General features: G+C 44.1%; 1 protein-coding gene across 6 annotated transcripts in view; it reads right to left on the reverse strand.

Annotated features, from left to right (window-relative positions):
* Nucleotides 1-8,671: 8,671 nt before the first annotated feature.
* Nucleotides 8,672-24,917, reverse strand: part of VLDLR (very low density lipoprotein receptor) — a 33,940-nt gene continuing 17,694 nt past the window's right edge. For 2 of the 6 annotated variants that reach the window (XM_029203569.1, XM_029203568.1), the window contains exons 5-20: nucleotides 23,567-23,689; nucleotides 21,533-21,904; nucleotides 21,308-21,430; nucleotides 21,095-21,217; nucleotides 20,541-20,660; nucleotides 20,311-20,436; nucleotides 19,633-19,804; nucleotides 18,643-18,861; nucleotides 16,775-16,893; nucleotides 16,025-16,164; nucleotides 15,561-15,702; nucleotides 14,567-14,713; nucleotides 13,263-13,346; nucleotides 12,795-12,875; nucleotides 11,784-11,953; nucleotides 10,242-10,892 (exon numbers count right to left, since the gene is read on the reverse strand). In XM_029203569.1, the coding sequence (XP_029059402.1) occupies nucleotides 10,857-10,892; nucleotides 11,784-11,953; nucleotides 12,795-12,875; nucleotides 13,263-13,346; nucleotides 14,567-14,713; nucleotides 15,561-15,702; nucleotides 16,025-16,164; nucleotides 16,775-16,893; nucleotides 18,643-18,861; nucleotides 19,633-19,804; nucleotides 20,311-20,436; nucleotides 20,541-20,660; nucleotides 21,095-21,217; nucleotides 21,308-21,430; nucleotides 21,533-21,904; nucleotides 23,567-23,689 (2,297 nt within the window). In that variant the 3' untranslated portion in view covers nucleotides 10,242-10,856. Of the gene's footprint in view, nucleotides 10,893-11,783; nucleotides 11,954-12,794; nucleotides 12,876-13,262; nucleotides 13,347-14,566; nucleotides 14,714-15,560; nucleotides 15,703-16,024; nucleotides 16,165-16,774; nucleotides 16,894-18,642; nucleotides 18,862-19,632; nucleotides 19,805-20,310; nucleotides 20,437-20,540; nucleotides 20,661-21,094; nucleotides 21,218-21,307; nucleotides 21,431-21,532; nucleotides 21,905-23,566; nucleotides 23,690-24,917 lie in introns of all 6 variants that reach the window. The other 4 variants (XM_029203573.1, XM_029203571.1, XM_029203570.1 and 1 more) reach the window with 4 other exon arrangements.

The following is a 24,917-nucleotide window of genomic DNA, read 5'->3' on the forward strand; positions in this document are numbered from 1 at the left end:
GCTGGTTATGTGTTTATTTCAAAGGTGGTGCTATTGGCTGGAAGTATGTTCTGTTAGAGTTCCTCATTAGGACGGCCAGGGATGGTGTCAAAATGGTTTTTATCAACATGACAAAATTACTATGGTCCCTGACAGAACGCTCAGTGATTTTTGCTGTTTCAGAATATTCAGTCTACCCTCAAGGATGTAAGTTTTGCTGTAATAATATGTGAGCAAAAGACAGCCGTATGCCCCCTGAACCTAAGTCCACAAAAGGACCTCCAACTTGTGTGGGGTGTAGGATACGTTGGAATAGGTAAATAACCTCTCAAGGGTACTTCTTTAATGAGATTATGCTCACCTGAAGGCATCGTGCTGGTACGCTTGTTTATAAAATATTGCTTGCGTTTGTGGGTTTCAGATTAACGAATGGTATTCGAGCATTAAAAAGTGCCCAACTTTGTGCTATACATGGGGGGGGGGGGGGGGGGGGGGGGGGGGGGGGGGAACAAAGATAACCAAGACCGAATTCTTACATTAGAGAAGCTTTTATTTCATTCAGTCAGGAAGGTATACACATAAAAATAGATAATCTCTATATAACGGGGTAGATAAGAGACACATGAGCCAAATTGGGTCAACAGGGAAGGCTTCCTGGAGGAGGTGACATGTGAACCGAGTCTTGAAAGAAGAGAAAGAGCCAAGTGAGGAGAGATGAGAAGAGCACACAAAGCAGAGGGAAGAGCATGAGCAAAGGCACAGCTTTGTCTGGGAAGCAGCAGTTTGTGGAGTGGGGTGGAGATTACAAACAGTCAAGTGTTACCAGAGCGTGGAGTTTGGGCTGGGGAATTGCAGGATAGAAGAGAATTGAGTAGCAGGGGTCGGGTCTTGGTGGTCTCGAGCCTGAGCCTTCTGTCGGCAGGCAGCAAGAAGTCATCTAAGATAGGGAGTGGCACAGTCATATTTGCACTTTGGAAAGATGACTCCATGGTTTGAATTACTCCAAGCCCCTGCAGGCCATTGCTGTGATAAGTTCTGTACACTGACTAACTAGCAAAACACCGAGCATGCATCATCGAAAGCCACCTGACCCCACCTAATACATGTCATAATTTGCGGCATCGTCTGGAGTGACTCTGTCCCTTAAGCTCCAGATAATATGGGCTTGAACTTCCATCTCACATTCTGTAGGAAGTCCATGCTCCCCGTTCTAAGCGTCCCTGGGGGGCTTCTGCTGTCTAAGCTCTTGCAGTTACTGAGTTCAGTTCAGTTCCTGGATTGTTCTGTAAGTCCCTTCCCTGTCCTGCTGCCACGTCTACCCAGATCTGGGACTGGGCTCCTTTCCAGGACGTTCATCAAAAGCCACTCACACAAGGTGTGAAGCCACACGCTTTCCTGAAGAGCTGAAGAGGTGGAAGGGTTCACAGTGCAGAAAATGTCAGCAGTCCCAAATTGCCTGTTAGACGTTCCTGCTGTCCGGCAGCTGGAGCCCCAGAGGTCCGTGCACGCCACGTAGCTCCACCCTCTTCTCCACCTTACTGTTTCCCAGCACTTCCCCACCCCACTCCTGAGGCCTCTTTTCTAGAATGCAGAGCAATTCAGCAGTCTGTCGCTCACTCCCCAAACCCAGCCCAGGGCTTCCTTTGTCAACTCCAAAGATTTTCCTTCTGTCACAGCAGTATAGAAATTTCCTTTCCCAGGACATTCCCAGCCCTCCTGCCAAGGCAAAAGAAGCTACAGTTAGTTTGGGTTTTAAGTCGTCTCTTTTTTCACCTTCATGTCACTGGATTTCTAAGAGAACTAGAGATTCCGTCGAAACCGGTGTGCCGCTTTTGGCGAATTGGCACTATTAATGAGGTCCATGGAAATCTTATCTGTTTCCTAGTATATATAGTACGCAGAGTGCTGGGCACACAGTGCCTGCTGCAGGGGAGGGAGAAGCCAGGGAGAATGGCACATAGCCTCTAGTCCCAGCCTCATCCTCTCCGGAGGTGACCGGATCCTGAGATAGGAAAGGTTGCTTCTCTTTTCTGAATGGAAACAGGTACCGGGGCTGACGTCTGGGAAGAGGCTGTTTTCTGTTTCTAAGCTGTTTGTTAATATTTGGCTTCTGTTCTGTGACATGCATGGGTGCCCTTCAGAGACTCACCTCACTTAAAGAGCCTTTCCTCGAAAAGAGGACAGAAAAAAAAATTCCTTTCCTCAGATTTTGGGTCCTAGGAGGCACTTGTCTTTCAAAACAATGTTCTTTTTTTTATATATGTATGTATATATATATATATATATTAAGGCTCACGAGCTCTTGTTGAATTTCTAGGCACCTTAGGAGAGTAACTGTTACTCTGTGGGTCATTGTCTGATGAATGGGGTCTCCTTGCTGGGTAGATATAGGCAGACATTTTCTGCTTCCCCAGCTGGGACCTGTTACCAACGGTATCAGACAAGTACCTGACTCAGTGACCTTGGGATCCCTTTCAACTGAGAAATACCAGGATTCTGAAATTTGTTGGGGGAAATAGTTCCGATAATCTGCCAACGCCTTTAAAGACCAGGTGGGTAACAGGGAACATATCAATACATAGCAGTTGGATAGATGGAAAATGCTGGATCCTGTCTAAAGCCATTACATTGAAAAAAACATTGTGCAACCTATAGAAAACATGCCTGTAGAGGACATTGCTCAAGAGCTAGCACAGAACTCTGTACAAAAAGGACCCTGCCAGATAGGAGGACTCCCTTTGAATGGATGAAAAGCTTGTACTTCTGTGGACTGGGATTTATGCTCCAGGCTCGTACCTTCTTCTAGATGCAGACTTCCTTTGTTAGGGAGGAGAAGCATGACTTTCCCTCCGGCTACCATGCAGCCTCATTGAGTTTCTCCACTGATGCTGCAGTCATGCCTGTCACCCCTGCCCAGTCAGGGGGCAGCCAAACCGATACCCGCAGGTAGAGAGCACAGCTGGGATGGAAACCAGCTAGCTTTTCCTGGAGGAGGGGACCAACTATCATGACGCATTCTCCACTCCAGAGACACGGCTTGTACACGTACTGTGCCCTCCCCATGGCCGCTGCATGTGGAGTAGAGCTTTCTTCCATCCCCGCCAGCCCAAGCCATGGCCATCTACCTGCCCTACTGCCATAGTCTCCTAACTTATCTCCCTGTTTCCACCCCTGTTTCCCTGCAGCCTATTCTCAACAAAGCAGTCAGCACGATCCTTTTAAAATGAGATGTCCCTCCACTGCCCCCAAACCCTCTTAAGTGGTCCCATCACTTAAAATCCCAAACCCCAACCACATCCCTGGAAGTCTACATCACTTGGTCTTTGCTGCTCCCTTCTCCCCTCCCTCTCTGCCTTGGTTACCTCCACCTACATGGCCACCTTGCTTTATCATAGATGAAACAAGCATGCTCCTGCCTCAGGACTTCTGCCTCTGCTCTGTCCTCAGTAGGCCACTTCCACAATTCTACCAGGTTCTCTGCCCAAGTCACCTCCTTGGAGGGCTTCCTTGATGGCTCTTTCTAAAATAGCTCATTCTATCATTCTCTGCCCTCTACTCTGGTTGTTTTTCTTTGGAGTTCTTATCACTCCCTGACATATTAAATGTCTGTTCCATTCCTGACTCCCAGCTAGAATGAGCACCATGAAGGATGGGGCTTTGGCCTGTTTTGTCCTCCACTGGTTCCCCAGAATCCAGAACAAAGTATGGCACATAGGTGGTATTGAACAAATGCATGAAATAAGGACAAATGAAGTGTGTGTGTGTGTGTGTGTGTGTGTGTGTGTGTGTGTGTGTGTGCGTGTGTGTGTGTGTAGAGGCGGTACCTTTTGAAGGGGTTGGTGCATATATATCTTTCCTCAATTTCATTAAAAGTTCAAGAGCTTTTTGAGTTCCCTCCTAACTGATGATCAATTTAGGATATGCCAATTATAAAACTGTCCTAGAACCTTTCAGAAACTCTCACTGCAAGTACCCTGACACCAGAGAAGGAATGCCAGTGCTTATCTAGTTATCTAAAATCATCCTCCAGCATTTATAAGCCCTTCTCAGGAAATCACAGGGCTATTTGTTTGGGGTCAGGTAAAAAGGCAAATTTGCTTTTAGCTTTAGAGAAGTAGTCCTCGGCAAATATCACATGTAAATGGACAAATTTAAGAAAAAATACATGACTATAGGTTTAAGCCATACTCTCTGCCCTCAATCAACAAGTAGGCAAGAAATACCTCTAAATAAGAGCCTAGAGCATTAGTTAAATGTTCAGACCCAATATTTATCATTCTTCCACATCTCTTAGGTTATGGGCCCATCACATTTGCTGAGCGTGATAAATCCAAAGATCATGCTAACTTCACCTCCTGGAGTGGTGCAAAGTTTAACATCTTTTCCCCCCCACTGATTAAACAGACCTCTCTGCATAACCGGTGAACTTAAACCAGTCACCTGTGCGCTTTAATCAGCAGAGGGTCACACATACAAGGATTTCTGCAGAGCTCTTAGCTACAGCACGATTAATTTTGATTTCTTGGAGTGAAGAAAGATCTCCAAATGCTAGCATTTCGAGGGGAGACCTAAGAGGGAACACTTGCAAATGGGATTGAGTATGAGTGCAGACCAAAATCAGATCTCCAAATGGACACAAGTCAAGAATTTTAACTTTTTAAAAAAATGAATTATGATTTTTTTGGCACTGGAGAACAGCAGCTGTTACTTGAGTGAAGCACTTTATAAGTGTTGCCTCTCTGTCTTAGGAGGACCCTATGCAAGTAGGTGTTATGATTTTCAGAGGACAGAAGTTTGGATGATAAGCAACCTACCTGTGGCCACAGCTAGTCAGGTGGAGGAGGGAACAAACTTACATTCCTGTCACTGCAAAGCTGGTATTCACTCAACATTTCACTCATTAAGTGAATCTTAAATTCATTAAGGACTCTCTGTTGAGCTTTTAAAGATTTTTTTTTTTGACAGTTTATCTTTCCCTCAATTTCCTTATTTTCTTCCCACTACTCCCTGAGCCATTTCTAAGGTTGAGCACCCAATATCACTCAGACATTTGGGAGCCCTTGCTTGGAAAAAGTTTCGGATGGAGTATCTGTGTCTAAAGGCTCACAAAAATTTAGCCTTATCATAAATGAATTTCAACACAGACCACTTAAGAGCTGATGAGGGGAAAGTATCAAAATGATTTTTCTTGCTTGTCAAGGCCTGTCTTGTCCTGTCACCCTGGGGCTTCCTACCTTTAGGGCCTGTTCTCCGTCATCCACAGGGAGGAAGCTCTGGCCTAACATTCTTTGGTAATAGTGGCTTTGATTTTCGTTTCTCTCATGGGAGGGGTGGAAAGGGGGAGTTTGAGAGGGTGGCACATTGGCTGTCTATGGTGAGGCACTAACTATACTTCTAAAGATGGCAAGAAAAGGGACATCTCTCATTCTTTCAACTTGATGGGCCCAGATCTGGTGGCCCTGGTTGCTTCCCAGAAAGGGGTGACTGAGCCATATTCAGTTGAGAAAAGAAGAAAGATTTGGGTAAAAACTTTTGGAAAAGTTCTCTAGAAAAAGGAAAGGCTCACAATAATTCTCTCAAAAATAAACTTTATTTAGGTTAAACGTACAGTTCATTAATAAAACAATGTTTATCTACAGGTCAGCAGGATGGGATGTGTCCCAACACGTGCCTCTAGAATTCTGAAGATTCTGAGCGTGATAACTGGTGGTACGCTCTGGACTCCTGAGGCCTTACATGCTCTTAAATCACATTTTGGTATCAGGTGACATTTTTAAAAGGGCAAGAGAGTTTTGTCAAAGCCAGTCATTTCGTTCAAAGAATTCTTCCCCCTCCTTGCGTATGTGTGAAATGTGAGCAATGCCCAGGTCTCAGGGGTAGATTCCAGAATACCTAAGATCCAGTCTTAGAGTTACAGCATCATCACTCCGTGGACTCAAGTTCCAGTTCCTTCTGTCTTCTTGGGCACGTATCTTCTTATAATAACCGTAAAATTTAAGATTTGTTGTGTTACAGCTTGTTTTCCTCAGTGTCTTCATACACAGGAATGATGTTGCATGTCTATAAATTCCTTTAGGGACTCTTTGTCTTTCACTTTGCAATCCAATAATCTACTGCTTCTGTGATGGCCAAGGAAAATAATTCTGGAACTTCTAGCATCTTGTAGGCACGGCACAGAACTAATACACTTATTCTGTGCCAACCTGATGTGGAGGTGCTAGCGTTCCACCCCTTTGTGCCGCCATATTGGAAGTCAGCCATTGTGGGCATCTGAGAAACTGTGGAAGCAGTCTAAGGTCATTAGTAAAGGGAACTCAGCAAACATACAACGTGACATTCACCTTAACCTTTACACAGCACTGCCTCCTTTCCTGAGAGGAGATGCCAGTAAGCGCATAGGGTTTGGAATCATTTGTTATTTGTAGCCTCAGTTTTCACATCTATAAAATGGAGGTAATACTTACCTATTCAGTTTGTTGTGAAGATCAAATAAAATACATGAGAGCATTTATTTAGCACATTATTAAACGTATGATGAGAAGTTAAGGGAGATTCAAAGTGCTTTGGCTGCTATCCAAAGCCTGTGCAGGCCCCCAAATATTTATTTCCACGTCTTAGGCAGTGAAGTCAAAAGGTTGAGGCAGAAACACACCTGCTCTGTTTCTAGGGTTCAAAGCATGTAATCCTTTAAGCCTTTTTATCTATATAAAAGGTACTCTTTCTACCTGAATTTCAGACTTCGATCTCATCAGATAGGTATAGTGGAAAACAGTTGGGACAAGGTCTAATGCGTGTTACACTCAATGAGTTAAGTTACCTGTAATTCTCACTGGGCAGGTCGCTTACTAGTTTCTAGACCGTGCCACCATAAATACAAGTAGAGGCATACCTTTGAGAGTGACATAGAGCAGTGACGTGTGCCTTGCACCCTCTAAATGCCAGATGCAGGGATGAGCTTTCGTGTGCTTTCTCACTGAATCCTTACCGTGTCATAGCAAGACAGTCCCCAGCACCTCTGTGTACAGAGTGGCTTAGTGACTTGCCCAAAGGTACCACATGCAAGGCTGACGCAGCATCCAGCGCCCTTAACCTCCTTGCTGCCAATCTGACTTTGCCCTTGAGCACAGTGAAGAAGAAAACTGTTTCTGATGTGCCATAGGGTCGCCCGCAGAGCCTGTACCTCCGCCCTCAGCCTGCCTTCCTTCTGCCTCAGTGACTGTGGTGGGAAGGAGACTGACAGTGGGGCTGTTGGTCGGTGGTCCCGCTTCGTTCCTGTGTCTCAGATGAGCCGGGCTCAGAAACACTGAACGCATTTGGGGGACAGGACAGAGAGATGGGCCACTCCTGTGGGCTGTTTCTTAGTAGCTTATCCCTGGACCCCGACATTTCACATATAGGACCTCACCACTATCTCGCATTCAGCTTTTCATGTAAAAAGAAGGCTGATCACCCTTCCCATGAATTTATTTTGAGCTGGAAAGCTTCTATGCTTGATTTGAGAGAAATAAGTCCAAAAAATGCCATTGTTTAATCTTCAAATTTGTTCCTGCTGCATTTGGAAGATAGCTTTGAAGCCTTTTTCGACTTTTATGTATTCCTGAACTTCCACAGTTTAGGTCCACAATATGGCTGAAACATGGACATACAATTCTCAATTTTCCCAGAGTCAGGCTGAACACTTGATTATGAAACTGAGAGCCCAAAAATCAATGATAAAAACTAGCAGGTTGTATTCTTCATTCTCAGACCCAAGTTGTCGCAGCAAAAGTGTAGATGCTTTTTGAAAGTTTCCCCAGCATTAAAGCAAGGAGTCAAGCTTCTACTGGGTTCAAAATAATAAACTGCTTCCCAAGGTAAGAACTCTAGGAAATTACTCGTTGGGCTGCACGACACGGGAGTACACCCCATCAGAATCTTCTGGTTGGGTGTGAGGATACTTAAAAGGCAAACTTCTGTGGGAGGGAGACGCAAGAGGGAGGGGATGTGGGGATATATGTATGTGTATAGCTGATTCACTTTGATATACAGCAGAAACTAACACACCATTATAAAGCAATTATACTCCAATAAAGAGGTTTAAAAAAAAACAACTTCTATTTAGGTCTCCCGTTTCTAAGTGTTAACTGAAGAGTTAGTCCTTTAAATGCCCTATAGTTTTGCTATTGAAAGCCTGTCTTCTCATTTTTTGAGAAGGGCTATCAGACTTCCAAAGATATAAGGAACAGAGAAGCAGGTGTCGAAGTCGAAGTCTCCATCTTTTTGCCTTGTGTTCATCAAGAATTGAACACCATAGGTTCGGAAATGATACCAAGGCTTTAAAATAGCTATAAGAATGTTTTAAGAGAGCTGGTTGATCAACTGGGACTGTTTCTTGCCAAGTAGATAGCTTGTAAAGGCCATTTAAAAATTTGGACTCAAAGACTTGACTGGATTTCCTTACCAGAGGCCACAAACCTGTTTATTCATCTATCACTGGCTAGCAATGTAACTATTCTAATTTCCATAGAAATATCTAGTTACGTCATTTCTTCAGGTGAGTTTGTACCTTTTAAGTTAGCGTTTCTGTCCTTGGCTAAAAGAATGAGATGCTTTAGACTCTTGGAAGGTTGGAAATTGGGACCTAGAACCTGGAGGAACACACTTGGGACTGGAATCCAAGAGATGATGGAGGATCCGCTTGATTTTCTTCTTAGCAACTATGACTTTGGGTGTTAAGAGTTGATTAATACTGTATAATCCTTGTAATGGCGGAGGACACTGGTGTCTTTAAGCTTCCTAGGAGGGAATTCTGTATTGCTCCAAATGAATAAACCAATCAGTGGGTTTTGTACCAGAGCAGGGTCAAAGTCCCAATCAACCAAATGGCCTTTAGAGTTTACATAAGATGAATGCTCACCTACTTATCAAATAGGCACTCCAGACACCTGACATCAGCAGGCCACATCCTGTTTAGTGTTATGACTACCTGAAGATGAAGTAACAGGTGGCCAGAAAAGTCCTACCTTCACAACTACGTCCCTTTGCTCTACATGTTTGACCTCCTCATCTCCCAGAAAAAAGGTTCACGCCTATTCTTTCTTTCACTTTCATCCATTTGACCAAAATCTCAAGAGCGTATCTATTAAACAAGATGACAGAAGCACCTTCTTCATCCAGGATTATTGATCTCTTTGCCTGAGCCACAAGCCACATGTCCACTGTCTTATTTATATTCCATATGAAGGTGTGCTCTGACTCATCCACTGATCCATTTAGCTACTCAAAACATCTTCTCTTCATGCTTTGGCTACTGCGCTGATCATTCAATTCATGAAGACTGCTGCACCTTCTGCAGTGGACTCTCACCTAGAGCATCTTCCCAGGGTTAAAGCGTTGTATCTTCCCTTGCTTGTTGGCTTCCTGTGGCTTTAGAGAAAGAAATGGCCAATCTGATGAAAAATTTATGCAAGCTCTGTGCTACTTTTTCTTCTACCCAAAGTTCTTATCTACTCTTCATATTACACGTTTCAAAAATCGTCCACAGAAGGAGTCCATCCTATGCCAGCCAGCCTGACAAATTAGATCACCTTACAGATTCTCCACGAAGTCACTTTAGAACAGTGGTTTTCAAATTTTAGTTCACATCAGAATCACCTGAAGGGCTTCTGAAAACACATATCCCTGGACCTTACCCTCAGAGTTTCTGATTCAGCAGGTCTGGGGTGGGGCCTGAGAATGTGCATGTTTAACAAGTTCCCAGGTGATGCAGATGCTAACCTTAAGTCCACTGAGAACCACTGCTTTAGACTGTTCAGGAATGGCATTTCTGCTTGTTACCTCCCTAGCTCTCCTCAGGGTTGACTGTCTAGGCGTGTAAAAGGAGGAAGTCCTTACCCATGCTTTGCAAGGCACTTGCCCTTGAACACTATATAATGATAGGACATGTAAAACAGAGACTTAAGTACAGAGAAGCAGAATTGACAGAAATCTTGGCACATGTTTCTGGATCAGGCAACAAATGAATGAGAATAGGAACTTTCCTCAAAGAAGAAGAATTCCAGGTGCAGGTTAAGCTAGCTTCTTTTACAAAATAAATATTTGGGGAGGCAAGTATCAAGTGGTACCTCATCCTTTTAGCACTTGATTGTAAGAGAAACAAGTCAAATTGTAGGCTCCCTTATATAATACAATATCAAGATCTATAGCTCAAATATTTAGTTAGAATACCTGATACTCAGCTTGTTTATAGACGTTCATCCTAGAGGAATAGGCACAAACCATGGTTAAGCTGCTTGGTTTAATATTTTTAGCACTTGGAAAAAAAAATGTACAGTAGTTTGAATACTTAGTCTTCCCAAACCTCCACTGAGGTCAAAGATTTCATTCATACGTACAAAATTAGTTTACAAATTTTTTGGCGATTTCATCTTAGTAACCCGTTTTATCCTATTGCCATTGTCCCAACCATTGAAAAAGTTTACAGTAATTTACATAGAAATATTTTCAAAGTGCTTAAGAATAGTGATTGTTCTCTGGGATATTTACAGATGGCCTATACAACGTATGTACAGGTGGTATACTCTATAGCACAGGTTTCATTGCTGGAATATGGCTTTCTAGGGAAAGTGCATATTTGGCCAGAGGTGGCAATACTGTCTAGAAATTCAAGGGTTACAGATACTTTTGGTAACCACATCCAAAGCTGAAGTAGAATGTGGACAGGAATATTTACACAAGTAATATAAAAATGGTTAAGTATACAAGCTTGATCCACGCAAAGATATTTCGATGTTCTTCCCAACTGGAGGAAGAAAGAGGCTTCAGCTGCTGGCTCGGTTACCATTCCGAAGTGGGTTATTACTGGTTTAGACCTCAGAGGTCACAACTTGTCTCAGAAGTCAAGCTAGATCATCGTCTGTGCTTACAACGGATATCTGTGGAAGAGAAAAAGCACGGAATGTGTCTGGTGATTCCCTCACTGGCGGTAGCAACTTCAGTCTCTAAAATGAACCTTGCTTTTGCGTTGGTCATCCAGAGACCAAAGGTGCACAGAAGGGAAGCCAGATCCCAGACAGTATCGAGTTGCATCACTAATGCATTTTAACTTGAATTCAACTCTAGCTAATTGGCAGAGAGAGAAAACAGTGTGACTAATTCTGCCTGTTCTACTTAATGATTTTAGAACCTGGAGAAAAATGTGAAAAGACACACGTGTGCCGTGAACTGACCACACTCTTGTTTCACCAGAGCTTGAGGGAGTGCTCAGCACTTGTTCTGTTCAGAGTTCTGTAAGTGAAGGCCATATACTCCACGTGAGTTTCAACTGAAGAACAAGTGACTGACTCTACTGTTGAAAGGGAAGCTAGCTCCACGAGGTGTAAGAGGTCGTTTTCAGGTATCTGGTCATTTTGGCTAAATGAATCTTCCTCAATACACTGACTTTAAGTCAACCCCCCTATCTATGATATGCTAATTTACTTTTAAGTATCCAGCAGGCAACTGATGGAACAGTTCAGAAAGGAGATACTTGGCTCCTAGATACATGCTAATGTTTACATGTAGTTTCTATAACCCAAAATATCTCAAATTGTATAGTGATGTCCTTAATTGACTTGTCATTCTGTTTGGGGCAGATACTTGTCAACTGACTGACTTAAGTTCTAACAGCCTAGACTGTCTAATCTCCAGGTAGTAGATGAAGTATTTGGTGGCTCCATGATTCTAATGGCTCTTTCTAGCCCAGGCAGCCATAGCTTGAGTTGTGGTCTCCTTTCCAAAAAGTCCTACTGTGAGTCATGGTACATAAAGACACAAAGCTGACTTACTGCTGGGTACGTGTGTCCGACAGAAGCACTGTGTCTACCAATGTCTATTGACAGGTCCTCTTCAGTGGTCTTCAAGTACACAGGATTGTCAAAGTTCATGCTTTTCATGTTCTTGTGTTGCCAGTTCCGCCACATCAGGTAGCCACCTACTGCTGCCATTGCTAAGAGCACTGAAAAAAAGTTAGAAGGTGACTAAACAAGGTCTAGTTTCAAAACATACGAAAAAGATCATGCTAAAGAATCCATGATAATCCGAGCTTTTAATTAGTAAAAGCTTCACGTTTTAGGGATCTGGGATGACTAGAAGTTAGACTATAAATGGGCTGGGAGCTTAAAACAAGTTCAGACCAGAGGTTGTGTTATTCTATAGACTCTGGTGCTCAGCTCAGCACATCCATCCGGGCAAATGTGGAGTCCTGGGCCCCTCCCCAGGCTGGCTGAATTCGAACTGCGGAAGCTTCTGGAGGGCTCTTCAAGTGGTCCTCCTGGTTTGTTAGCCAAGCTTGGAATCCCATCATTTAGGATAAAGAGGCCATTTGGCATAGTGCTTTAGAATTCACACGCCCTAGAATAGCTTTAGAGCGTCTGAAAATTCTTAACTGTTTTTAATTTACCCTCTACAAGTTCTATAACTCCTCAAGAAATCATTTTAGCATTTGTGTAGCTCCTCTGTATGAAGTGTTATACATATTTCGAAGGGGAACAGAACAGTGCTCTTCACTGGAAAGGACTTATTATGAAAGGGGATAAAGCCAGACGAACAGCTCTGAAGTAGAAAGCAGTAAGCACCATTCATCACTGCCGGTCGCTGTGCTAAGGATACCACTGTACAGAAGGCTGTGGACTCTGAAATCAGTGTGCCGGGCTGGTGAGGGGAGCAAGGGTAATTCAGTGTCACGAGTGCTATGACAGTACAAGGGGCCATGGGAAGGGCATCTCTAGATGAACTAGAAATACCCATCGGGTATTTAAGAAGTTCCTTGGATCCAGATATGTGGGGAATCTACTTACAGAGGGGAAGGATGGCCCAGGCAGCAGAAGTCCCTTTTGGGGGAACACTGACCTCCGATACTGCTGTGGTCACATTGATCTCTACAGGGGAATAAAAGGAATCAGTTTAGAAGGATCTGAATTCAGACTTAGAAATTCAACCACCTGGTAGAGAGAGCCTCATGCCCTTTTGCATCCATCACTGATGTTCAATATCTATTACAGTCGTGTACCAAGAATAACCAGTCTAGAAGTATTTGTGAGTCTCATGCTATAATAGCCGTTTCACTAACAGCTGTCCCAGAGAAATCTTAATGAGTCAGGTCAGGCTAAGGGTTGCAGGTTCTAAGTCTTTGGAGTTTAAATATAGGTTGCCAATTAGGGGCAGAACAAGTAGTTAAAGGCTGCATTAATGATTTAAGGAACAGGTAGGTACAAAGAGTGTGGCTGTTAGCTGAGATGAACAGTTTGCAGAACGGAACCCAATACCTCCAGGAGCTAGTCCACTAGTTGGTGACATTTCTGTCGTGTTGGTATCTTTTGTCTCACTGTAAGTCACAGTAGTTGCAGTACCTGAATTATAAAACCAAGAACCAGGTCAATGCCAAGGTTCCAGAGTGGCTATAGCCGTTTAGCCCAGACAAGCCATGCGATGGGTTATTTGAACGCTGCGGGAAATTGACAAACCACTGCCAAACCAAGCTGCAGGGTGGGTGTGCCATAACCAAGGGAAACAGCAGCAAAACCAGAGAGACACTGGGGTCTTCGGGCAGAATCGCAAGCATCTGGAATTAGACAATTCAAAAGGACCGACGGCCTCACTTAAGGACCCCTCTAAGCAAAGTCCCAGGCTCCTGGAAGCTGCAAGAAATGCTCTCAAAACCAGACCACCAGGCATACCAGTCTTCCTGCCTAATTGTCTGATAACTGCTTTCTCAGTAAACAGAGCTAGTCCCCGTAGGGACTCAGTATCACGCTAATAAAAACCTCACAATATGAGATCCTCGCTCACAACCCGCGGGTTTAATTTGCCGGTTAATCAAAAGCTAAGAACAGGAGACTAAAATGCACGTTTCGTTTAAGTAGGAGTTTAAGATAATGTCACCCACGGGGGCCAGAAGGTTTCCTGTAACTACGGCCTTTTTTTTTTTTTTTTGGCTGCGATGGGTCTTCCTGCTCTCTAGTTGCGGTGAGTGGGGGCCACTCTTCATTGCAGTGTGCGGGCTTCTTACTGCGGTGGCTTCTCTTATTGCGGAGCACGGGCTCTAGGTGTGCAGGCTTCAGTAGTTGTGGCATGTGGGCTCAGTACTTGTGGCTCGTGGGCTCTAGAGCCCAGGCTCAGTAGTTGTGGCACACAGGCTTAGTTGCTCTGTGGCATGTGGGATCTTCCCGGACCAGGGATCGAACCCATGACCCCTGCATTGGCAGGCGGATTCTTAACCACTGAACCACCAGGGAAGTCCCCCAAGGCCTTTTTTAAGACTAATTTCAGGCCTCTCTCTTTGGAGGAAAATGTTAAGACTTTGTTTAATTATCTGCAAGTTGGCTGGCTCAGTGCTGTAATTGGTATAAATCAGCATAGTCACCTGTAGACTCATCTAATGTTGAAATGAGTTAGTCCTGAAGTAGTGATGTGAACTCCTGGCATGCAACAGTAGCAGATATGTTCTCCAATCTATTCCAAGAGTGAGTTAAAACAGAATTCTTAAAATCCAGGCTAGTTTCTGTAGCTAGTGTTTTAGTCTAATGCCTGTTGTATGTCCTGCTTGTGTTTGAAAAGTAAAAAGCCTTACTTTGGCATTCTCGGCCATTGTCCTCTAGACTGTAGCCATTGGGACAGGAACAGGTATATTTTGGAGAGTGGTCATTAATCTGTGGGGCTGGCAGGCAGAGGTATTCACATCCTCCATTCTCCATGTCTTCTTTGCACCAGTTTTTACCTGTTCAGAAAGAAAAGTCCTTTAAAATGGGTCTTCCAGTGCCTGCTGTACATAAACTTTGGTTCTAGATGCTGAAGACGTGACTCCTTGTCTCCGAGGAGCCTAAACTCGTATACTCTGTCAAACCCTAAAGTTAAACCAATACCAGTGAAGGATAAATGTAAGGGTACAGGCAGCATGCTCTAAGGACAGCAAAGTGCCACAGAAACTTCTTGGAAGTAGGACAAGAGTTATGCCGTAAACAGATGGGTGGTGAGGGAAGAGGTGGGGAAAGGAGATGGGTGACCGGACCTGGCCTCACTATTGGTCCAAAGCTTACAAACTGGCTAGTCTGAGGCTCAGAGGAAGGAGAGAAGCATGCTCTGCGGCTTTGCCTCACTCCCACAACACAGAAGGAACCCAGCTATGGGGAGGTTTAAGGGTTTCATTTGGGTAGAACCAGTCAAGTATTCTGAGCAGGAGACCATAGTGTTTGAGAAAGCACACAATTCCATATACGACGTGCCATAGTGGGGAGGGAGGAAAAGGCTGTGGCATAAAAGCGACTTTGGAGGCTAGTGCAACAGTCCTAGCAAGAAGGAATGAATGCCAAGGAGATATGGAAGGGACTGAAATAAAAGACAGAACACTGATGGTTGGGAAGGCAGCTAAGAGATGAAGTTCTCAAGCTCTTTGACTTGGAAGTCAGAATAAAATAAACCGAGCACCAGGTTTGAGGGAGGGTCCAGGAGGGGAAAGTTCCATTGTAGAGCAAGCTGGGTTGCTAGGGAGCTACAGATACCCAGGGGCACTGTGTCATGCTGCTACCCTGAAAGTAGCCACGAGGGGCTCTGCTTCCCCACAGTACCTGATGGCTGTACAAGTGCATGATAGACGATGATGTCTTGGGCATCGTTAAGGTTGTTAACTAGAGTGGCCAGCTCCGATCCAGTGAATTTATTGGCGCCGTAGACGGCTTCATTTTCCCCATCTATCCAGTAGACACGATCCTAAAACAGAACCCCCATTTTAGTATGTACGTGTAGGATTAACACGAGTCAGTATCTAAGGTCATTATTATTTACTGGCAATTTAATGGACCAAGTTTATTTAAAGCTGGTCTGGGACATCGGATGTAAAACTCTGAGAGAAGCATGGGTTCAGGTTTCTTAAAATGCTATGAGGAATCAGTACATCATTTGTCCCAGGTTTTAGGTGAATGCAGTTTCTCAAGTCATGCCCCTCTGTCCTTCCCTCCTTCCCCGGTTCCTTCTCCCCAAGGTGCTACAGTAACTCAGAGGTATACACTTAGATGTGAGACACACGTCTTACCTCAAATATTGTGAGCGCGAGGGGATGAGCTAGGAATTCCAGAGACTTTAGGACCACCCTGCGATCTTGGCCGTTCAAGTCCACACTGGATAACATGTGCAATTTGGAATCCAGCCAATAGAGGCGGCCCTTTATGAGGTCTGGGTAGGAGAAGAATGGTCACTGTATAAGAAGTCAGTACTGCCCTGCTTCCATTTAAAATAGCTAAGGAATCCAATACTCTACTTTCACGGTTCCTTCTCCAGCAGGGGCTGTTAACAGGGTCCCACCAACCTTGTGAAGCAGCATGCAGAATCTGTACCCGCATTCATTTGGGGGGGCTCAAGGGGTACCTGAGATTGTCAAAGTAACTGACTTAAGAAGTGTTAGTGACGTTATAGAAGTATTAGAAGAGGTGAGCATTTTGTTGCTCTCCCCTTAGGAGCCAGAAGAAAACCGTTATGAGCCTGCAATTCAGGAAATGCTGTGGCACCTAGGCCAGGAGTATGTAGGATGAGAGTTCACAAGGCCCAAGATTCACCTAACGCGTGTCACATGTTAGCTCCAAATGGATAGAAAAGCTAGTAATTATGGAGCATGTCATCTGTTAAGTCCACCGTTCCACTTGTACTGTTCGGTTCCTCTCATCCTAAGTCCCTGCTAAAGAAGGCACCATGAGAGCTGTCTGCTGTAGTCCAGAACTAACTATGGAGATGAGTTAAAACGCTGCAGACAGTCGAATCGTGGTCGAGGAAGGAAGAACATACATACCAAGTGTAATTCCGTTAGGCCACTGAATGTCCGCTGTCACCAGCGCCCGTCTGTCAAATCCATTCATTCCGGCTTTTTCGATTTTAGCTGGTTCACCCCAGTCTGACCAGTAAACAAAGCTGGGAAGAATTAAATTAGAAATAAGCCTTGGTGGTTTAGAAGGAATAAAGCTGCAGCTTGAGACAGACATTTTCAAAGAGTGAGCAGAAAACTCTAGGGTACAAATTGTGCCACTTAAGGGTCTAAATTATGTTCTGGGTAAACAGAAGTTAACACTGAATCTACAGGCTCATTATTAACTATATTAAACTATATAAGTCTGATATTTAAATTTCAGCCCAAAGTCACAGGTTATATATTTCCTGTATAAAAGGCCAATTCTTTCAGTGGAGTAAAAGATGAATATCTGTTAAGTTTTACAGTAGGGGCGGGCTGACTGTGTCCTAGTGAGGCTCCATGGGGGCCAACTGTGATTACTACAGCCTTAGTCAAATTCCTTTTTTTTTTTAATTATTAATTTTTATTGGAGTATAGTTGCCTTACAATGTTGGGTTAGTTTCTGCTATAACACAAAGCGGGTCAGCTATGTGTATACATACATCCCCTCTTTTTTGGATTTCCTTCCCATTTAGGTCACCACAGAGCACTGAGTAGAGTTCCCTGAGCTATACAGTAGGTTCTCATTAGTAATCTGTTTTATACATAGTAGTGTATATATGTCAATCCCAATCTCCCAGTTCATCCCCTCCCTTTTCCCCCCTTGGTATCCATATGTTTGTTCTCTACATCTGTGTGTCTATTTCTGCTTTGCAAATAGTTCATCTGTACCATTTTTCTAGATTCCACATATAAGCAATATTATATGATATTTGTTTTTCTCTTTCTGGCTTGCTTCACTCTGTATGACAGTCTCTAGGTCCATCCACTTCTCTGCAAATGTCACTATTTCATTCCTTTTTATGGCTGAGTAATATTCCATTGTATATATGTACCACATATTCTTTATAGTCAAATTCCTAACAGCTGCTTTTCTATATTATTTAGGGGCAGTTTGGGGGAAGTCCTCAGTGAAATGTTTCTAGAGACGTCTGTTTATTTCCACTGGACTTTCAGACAACTTGCACATTTAGATGAAAGCCTAGAGGTAATGTGGTTACCAAAATCCTTACAACTCATGCTACTACTTAGGTTGGATCATCCAGAGCTGACCTGATAAAGTGTTCAGACAGAAATTAAAAATCATTTGCATAGCGACACAAACTTATCTATGAAAGGGAAACAGACTCACAGACATAGAGAACAGACTTGCGGTTGCCAAGGGGAAGCGGGGGTGAGGGAAGGATAGATTGGGAGTTTGGGGTTATCAGATGCAAACTATTACACATAGAATGGATAAACAACAAGGTCCTACTGTATAGCATAGAGAGCTATATTCAATATCCCGTGATAAACCATAATGGAAAAGAATACGAAAAAGAATGTATATATGTATAACTGAATCACTTTGCTGTACAGCAGTAATTAACACAACACTGTAAATCAACTATACTTCAATCAAAAAAAATCACTTGCATAGAAGCTGGGTGGGCATAAGGGTTTAGATACAGCTTTTGGTGTACCTCAAATCAGAAATGTTGTTCCACTAATGTGAACCAGCAGTCATCTGCTCAGGGAGGGCCTGTCGTATAGATGAGGCCATTCCCGGGTTGCTCAACCGTGGCACCACTGACATCTTGGACTGGATGATTCTTTGTTGTGGGGAGCTGCTAAGTCTTGGGATTTAAGTACTGCTTTAGGCATGAGGAAAGCTCCTGACCTATGCAGATAGCATCCGAAAGGCTACGTGACGAAAAACACAGAATACAAACCCAGACAACGGGTCCACAGCTATGGAGGCAGGCTCTCGCAAGTCAGAGTTAAACAGGAACTTCCTCTTGGTTCCATCTAGGGTAGCTACTGAAATAGTCTTAGAAGCCGCATCAGTCCAGTAGATGGTCTTGTACACCCAATCAACAGCAATGGCTGCAGGATTATAGACATTGTCGATCATTTTAACATGTCTACCAACCTTGTCATCAACTGAGGCACTGAAACAGAATAGGTCACAAGAAATTTAAGAGTTTGACACCATCGGAGCCTGGAGAATGGACTTTCTGCTCACAAAATGGTCAACAACTTTGTTCGGAAAGAACTCTAGCAAACCCCATAGCTCAGCTCACCACTCAAATTATGTAACCATTTTGCTTACTGATCCTAAACAATACTGTAGGTTATCTCGTTGTTGGTCTGTACTCTACATGCAAGAACACCACACTTCTAAGTGAAGCTATACTGATTCTAAACAATACTGTAGGTTATCTCATTGTTGGTCTGTACGCTACATGCAAGAACACCACACTTCTAAGTGAAGCTATACTGATTCTAAACAATACTGTAGGTTATCTCGTTGTTGCTCTGTACTCTACATGCAAGAACACCACACTTCTAAGTGAAGCTATTTGTTTCAGTAACCATCATCCGAGTTTCTATAGTTGCCGTTAAGAAAAAGCTATCACTACCATTTCTATTTGTGGCAACTATGCACAGTTCTCAACTAACTGGAGAGAAAGGGGGGAAAATTGGAAAAATTAAGATGTTGTCTGTTATAATCTCATAGTTGTAGCCATCTTTTATTTTATAGGCGATTGTTAGTTTCTAATGAGGAACTGACAGTAATTTAATAAAGAATCAGTGTTTAGAATTATTATTCCCAACTAGTTAGATGCTAGATTGGAGCAAGACACAAGAGAAATTCCTCCAAACCTTCCCAAAGGCCAGTGACAGTGACTTAGGTGAAGACACCAAGAACTGAAAGTTACCTGAAGATGGCCTTTTGGCTTAGATCAGCCCAGAATAGTTTCTGAGCAGCAATGTCAGCATCGAGAGCCACAGTGTTTCTTAGCTGTTCAACTAGTTGGATATATTCTTTCCTCTCCAAGCCAATCTTCCTGATGTCTCGTCTATTAGTGAAGATCAGACTTGGCTCTTTGCCTGCAAGACAGGAGTCAGGTTAATTTAGTTTCGCTGTAAGAAGGCAACATCCTTCCAAGTCCCCTCCTCCCAACAGAGGAGCACTTAGAAAGTGAGGGCACTGCTGAACACCTCAGGAGTACTCTTGCTGAAGCCCATGCCCTGGGACCTGCAAGCACTTCAGCACGTCCTACGGTTTAAGAAGACAGCCCTGGAGTCACAGCATTCAGTAAGAGGGCGGCTGATGTTAAGTTACGCATTTGAATTATTTGAATCGCACTCGAGTTCTGGAAGCAGAGAGTAAGTAGATATTCAAGGTACCATATGCAAAAGGAACTGACCAAGGCAGGAGTCTGGGGCAACAATTTGCTATTTAACCTATGATATTGCACCGTGAGTTCAGTACCATTGCTCTCAAGTACTTTTTAAATTTTATATTTCGTTTGACTGTTGTAGTCACTGGCTGTACCTTTCATAATCACGTACTCAGAAAGGTACCAGAGCAACACCAGTCCAAGTCCATTTACCTACTGCCTTGCACACGCCAGTGGCAAGATCCATTTGATAGCCACGACTACATTCACACTTGTAACCGCCTTTTAAGTTGATACAAATTTGACTGCAGATTCCCGGATTTTGGCATTCGTCAATATCTAGGAGGGAAATTAGAGTTAGTCTTGCTGTTCCTAGATAACCTACGGAGATCTACAGACCTTTCCCATCACCCCCGGGGCTTGGGCTCTGTTCTTCGACTCACCTCCACAGGTTTTCCTGTCTATCAGTTCAAACCCAGCTGCACAGTCACATTCGTAGCCTATAACTAGGTCTTTGCAGATATGGGAGCATCCGCCATTATTAACCAAGCATTCATTCACATCTGAAATCAAAAGGTAGTAGAGTAACTCAACACTCAAATTGATATTTGTCCTATTAACATTTAAAATCCAGGCTGTTTGTCTAGATAGTCTGGTCAAGCCCATGATTTTTCTAAGATCTAATAATCCGTCTTATAGATATGCATCTCAGCGTGTATTGGGGGAAGAGTAAACCCAATCTCCTTGGCATGTTACCAGTTAGTTAAGCAGTATTTAGTCAAGTTTCTCTATTGCTGATTGGTTACCTTGAAGGGGGTGAAACTAGGAACTACTTTGTCACTACTTCTAAGTCATAAAATTGCACTTTGAAGCCCAACAACTGAACCTAGTTCATCAAAGTAGTTTACCCAGGCATTAGGCAGGCTCCAAACCGCATTAGCTCTGCCGGGTCTAATTAACCTTCCCAAATCTGTCCTCAAGCAACCCCTTCACTTACGACATTCTTTCAGGGGCTCATCACTCCAGTCCCTGCAGTCCTGCTCCTGGTTACACACTTTACTGATATCTACGCATTCCCCGCTTCTGCACTTGAATTTCCCGGGGCCCAAGCACTGATTGACTACAAAGAGAAACACAGAAGAGACATTCCATTCGTGGGTCTGGTCAGAGCAGTCCTTTGACTAACACCCCACACCTAGGGACCCTTTACCATTTTTGCAGTTGACTTCATCAGAACCGTCGACACAGTCTCGGATGCCGTTGCACTGCCTGCTTCTGTGGATGCAGCTACCATCCTCGCACTCAAACTGGTCAGGTTGGCAGGTTCGGGAAGCTACAGCGGGAGGGAGCGGCAGGGGATGAAGCCAGCCAAAGCGTCCCTGGTTGACACGTGGGAGAGAACCGAACGTGCCACACTGACAGGAAAGCTACTTACGACAGTTGACCTCGTCGCTGCCATCCTTGCAATCAGGATCCCCGTCACATCGCCACTTCTTGTGGATGCACTCGCCAGAGCCGCACTGGATCTCGCTGGCTGGGCACTTGGTGTGGATCACTGGCTGGCGGCCGCACTGCTCGAGGGACTCATCCGACTGGTCCGAGCAGTCTGCGTCGTCATCGCACACCCAGCTGATGGGGATGCAGGAGGAGGTGCTGCACTGGAACTCGTGGGCCCCGCAGGTGGGTGGGGTGCAGTCAAGCTCGTCGCTGCCGTCGCTACAGTCATCCTGGCCATTGCACACGAAATTCCTGGAGATGCAGCGGCCACTGGAGCAAGTGAACTCATCAGGGCTGCACGTTACATTGCCTATTGAGAGAGAGGACGCCCCACTGAAAATGCATCCGGACCTGTCCTTTCAAGCATCTTGTCCCAAAATCTAACATGCAGATCATGGATCATGAATCCAAGCTTTCTTGCCTAACTTAAAAGCTAAAGTCAGATTATATCAATAGGCAGTTCCCAGAATACTAGGAAACAGTCTTACCATGTAAGAGATGCTAGGACATTTGAATAAGAAGAGAAATGTAGGACGCAGAGAAGAGTTGAAGACTAGGAGTTAATTTGAGATGAGATGCATCTTAAAGGGACAGTGATTAATAACTTAAACTGTCACAAGAGACTTCATTGGGGAAGGCAGACATGAGTTATCTTTAAATGGATATACTGCTCATCAGGCCAGGCCACATATCATGAGATGAGATTATCACGCATCAGGTATATAAGCAAACATTCACTCATAATAAGCATTATGACACCATCACCAAAAAGTAGCCCCCATGTATTATAACACCATACACGGTTCCTTCTCTTTTGGTCCTTCCAACCAGGATCAGGAATAACAGGTCTTCAATACTTTCAAGTTTTAGAAAGTCACTTCTGGGGCTAGAACCGCAATCTAGCAGCCAGGTGCAATAATAACGATAAGCTAGTCAGACTAGCCAGTTTGTACTTTGACTCAAATTCCTGCCAAATTAATTAAGGTCAATAACTGGTGGTAATTGGGGTGGAGACCACGACTCTCTTGGGAAGCAAAGTCTGGATTTCAGAGGGAAACATGTGGCAGCGCCACAGCTTACCAATCCATAAAGCTCAGTTCTAGGATTAAATGCCAAAACTCATTGGACTAGGTGCAGTGGTAATGACCTCAGGAGGTGACTTCTACGCGCAAGACTGGTGCTTCGACTACAAGTACCGTCAGCTCATTGTACACTTACTGCATCAAGAGGCCTGTGCTTGTCAGTCTCAGGAGGCCCTATAAAAAGGGCGGTAGCTTGAAAGAACATTCAATGCAATGTTTGTTTAACCTAGAGATTTTCCCAGGGCCTCACCTTTAACATTGAGCATTTTATTACATATTTTCCAAGAGCAGAAACATGAAAGGCTAGGAAACAGAGTTAGCTTTTACAGGCAGGAACTGTGTGATAGGAGACAAAGGTACCACCGGTTGGGTAGAGTTATCTTTGGGTATCTGCCAGCAAGATGTTAATTCCTACTTCTGTGCCAGTTTAACTTTTGGAAAGGTTAAAAGAAAAACTAGTTTGGGGACTGAGAAATGCTTGTGTGAGACTCCAGTAGTTTATTCCACTAAGCAGATCCAATTTTCGACCTAGGATGTGTTCGGGGGCCCTAGTCCCTTTCTAGCTTGATTGAGCCCAAGTGAGGAAGGCCCACGAGTTACTGTCCTGGCTGAGACAAGAGTCCACAAAATTGCGGCTTCACTGAGCTACTTCTACATGGAAGTGCCTCGGATGACTTACCTTCTTATTTCTATTTGCCTAGAAGAAACACCCAAGCAAGCAATGGTCAGTTACCATGCGAACTTCTCTCAGAGTTTGAGGGCATTTAAGAAGGACAAGTAGTAGAGCAGGGAGTGAGGTCATTAAAAGGCAAGTCAACTGCACCTTCATGCCCACCCTTCTTTGAGCAAAAGGGTCTTTGGGATAAGCCACTCAACACTGATCTTCTTACCACAGTTTTCTTCATCTTCTCCACTGTCACAATCATTTTCACCATCACACCTCCAGGACACTGGGATACACTGAGTGGAACGGGCGCCACAGCTGATTTCACTTATGCGGCATGTTCTCATATCTGTTGATGATATACAGTCTCAAAAGAGCCTCCAAACTCGTGAGTGCAAAGCTGCTGCTCCTGTGCTGTCTGGAAGTGGTGGCATCTGTAACTCAGTGGCCGGGCACACGGGGGAAATTCGACTTACTAGCTGAAGCCTGGGCAGATCCTTCGACAGCTCCATGCCTTGGAAGCCATGCCAACCTAGGCTACCTGGCAGTCCACCGGAGAGCCTTGACCGTGCTACTCCGTCAAGGTTCCGCGGTGTGCGCAGTCCTGGCTTTTGTTTCACTTGGCGTGGTTATGTTCATTGGCTGGCCTGCTCCTTGACCATTATTTATCTGCTGGGTATCAAGTGACAGACCCAGATACTGGCAACCTAATCCCAACTTCATTAAAAGCCAGATGCTCTATCACCTATGAAGCCTTCCTTTGCCTGGATTCCTTCACAGGCCTCCTTCACAACCTCTTTTCCACGGACATCTTGCAAAGTAGGGACACCCCCTAATTCTTGACTTTATGGGGTCATCCCCCACTAAAACTTGGGCTGAATCTTCACGGAACCTGTCTTCACCTATGGTAACTCACCTCCCTTGGCCAATGCTCATACAACTTCCCTTACTTCTTGCCTGGAAAACTGAAATGAACACACATCCCTTCCTTTCTGCTTGATTCCAGACCTAAACTTTGTTCATGTTAGACTTCCACTTTTAGTGCTTTAACAGGCCTCTACTGCCTTAAAAGGAACACCGAGACTTTCTTCACCAGGACATGCAAATGATTCTAATTTAACTGTCCCAAATCATCTTCCTCTATGATCTCATAGACTTTTTCCTGAATATCAGCCTGAGGATACACACGTATTTGCATACCTATGAAGTTTCTCTTATTTAAGAACAAGCTGTAAGCTCCCTACTTTAATAACTTTACGTTACATGTTTCTTAAGAATTGCTCTATCATCCTATTTCTAGTCACCTTACCCCTTCAGTAACAGATTTTTTTTCACAACGTGAGAAGCTGTGCATCTAAAAGCTTACGCTTGGCCCACGGGGGGACCCTCACATCTTGACTTAGCTTCCAGGACCAGAGTGCCATCCACTCTGAGTCATTATCATCAAACATTTGAAATCTATGCACCTAGTCAAGGAGTTCTTGAAATCTTCTGGCTTCAGTCTTAAATGTTCAATAGTGAAGCTACCCAAGAGAACGTCAGTCTTGTTAGACTAGGAAGAACATTCTTTATGTTTT

Source organism: Monodon monoceros, unplaced genomic scaffold, assembly GCF_005190385.1.
Source record: "Monodon monoceros isolate NGI ecotype Baffin Bay Population unplaced genomic scaffold, NGI_Narwhal_1 Super_Scaffold_5, whole genome shotgun sequence".
In the NCBI taxonomy this organism is placed as follows: Eukaryota; Metazoa; Chordata; class Mammalia; order Artiodactyla; family Monodontidae; genus Monodon; species Monodon monoceros.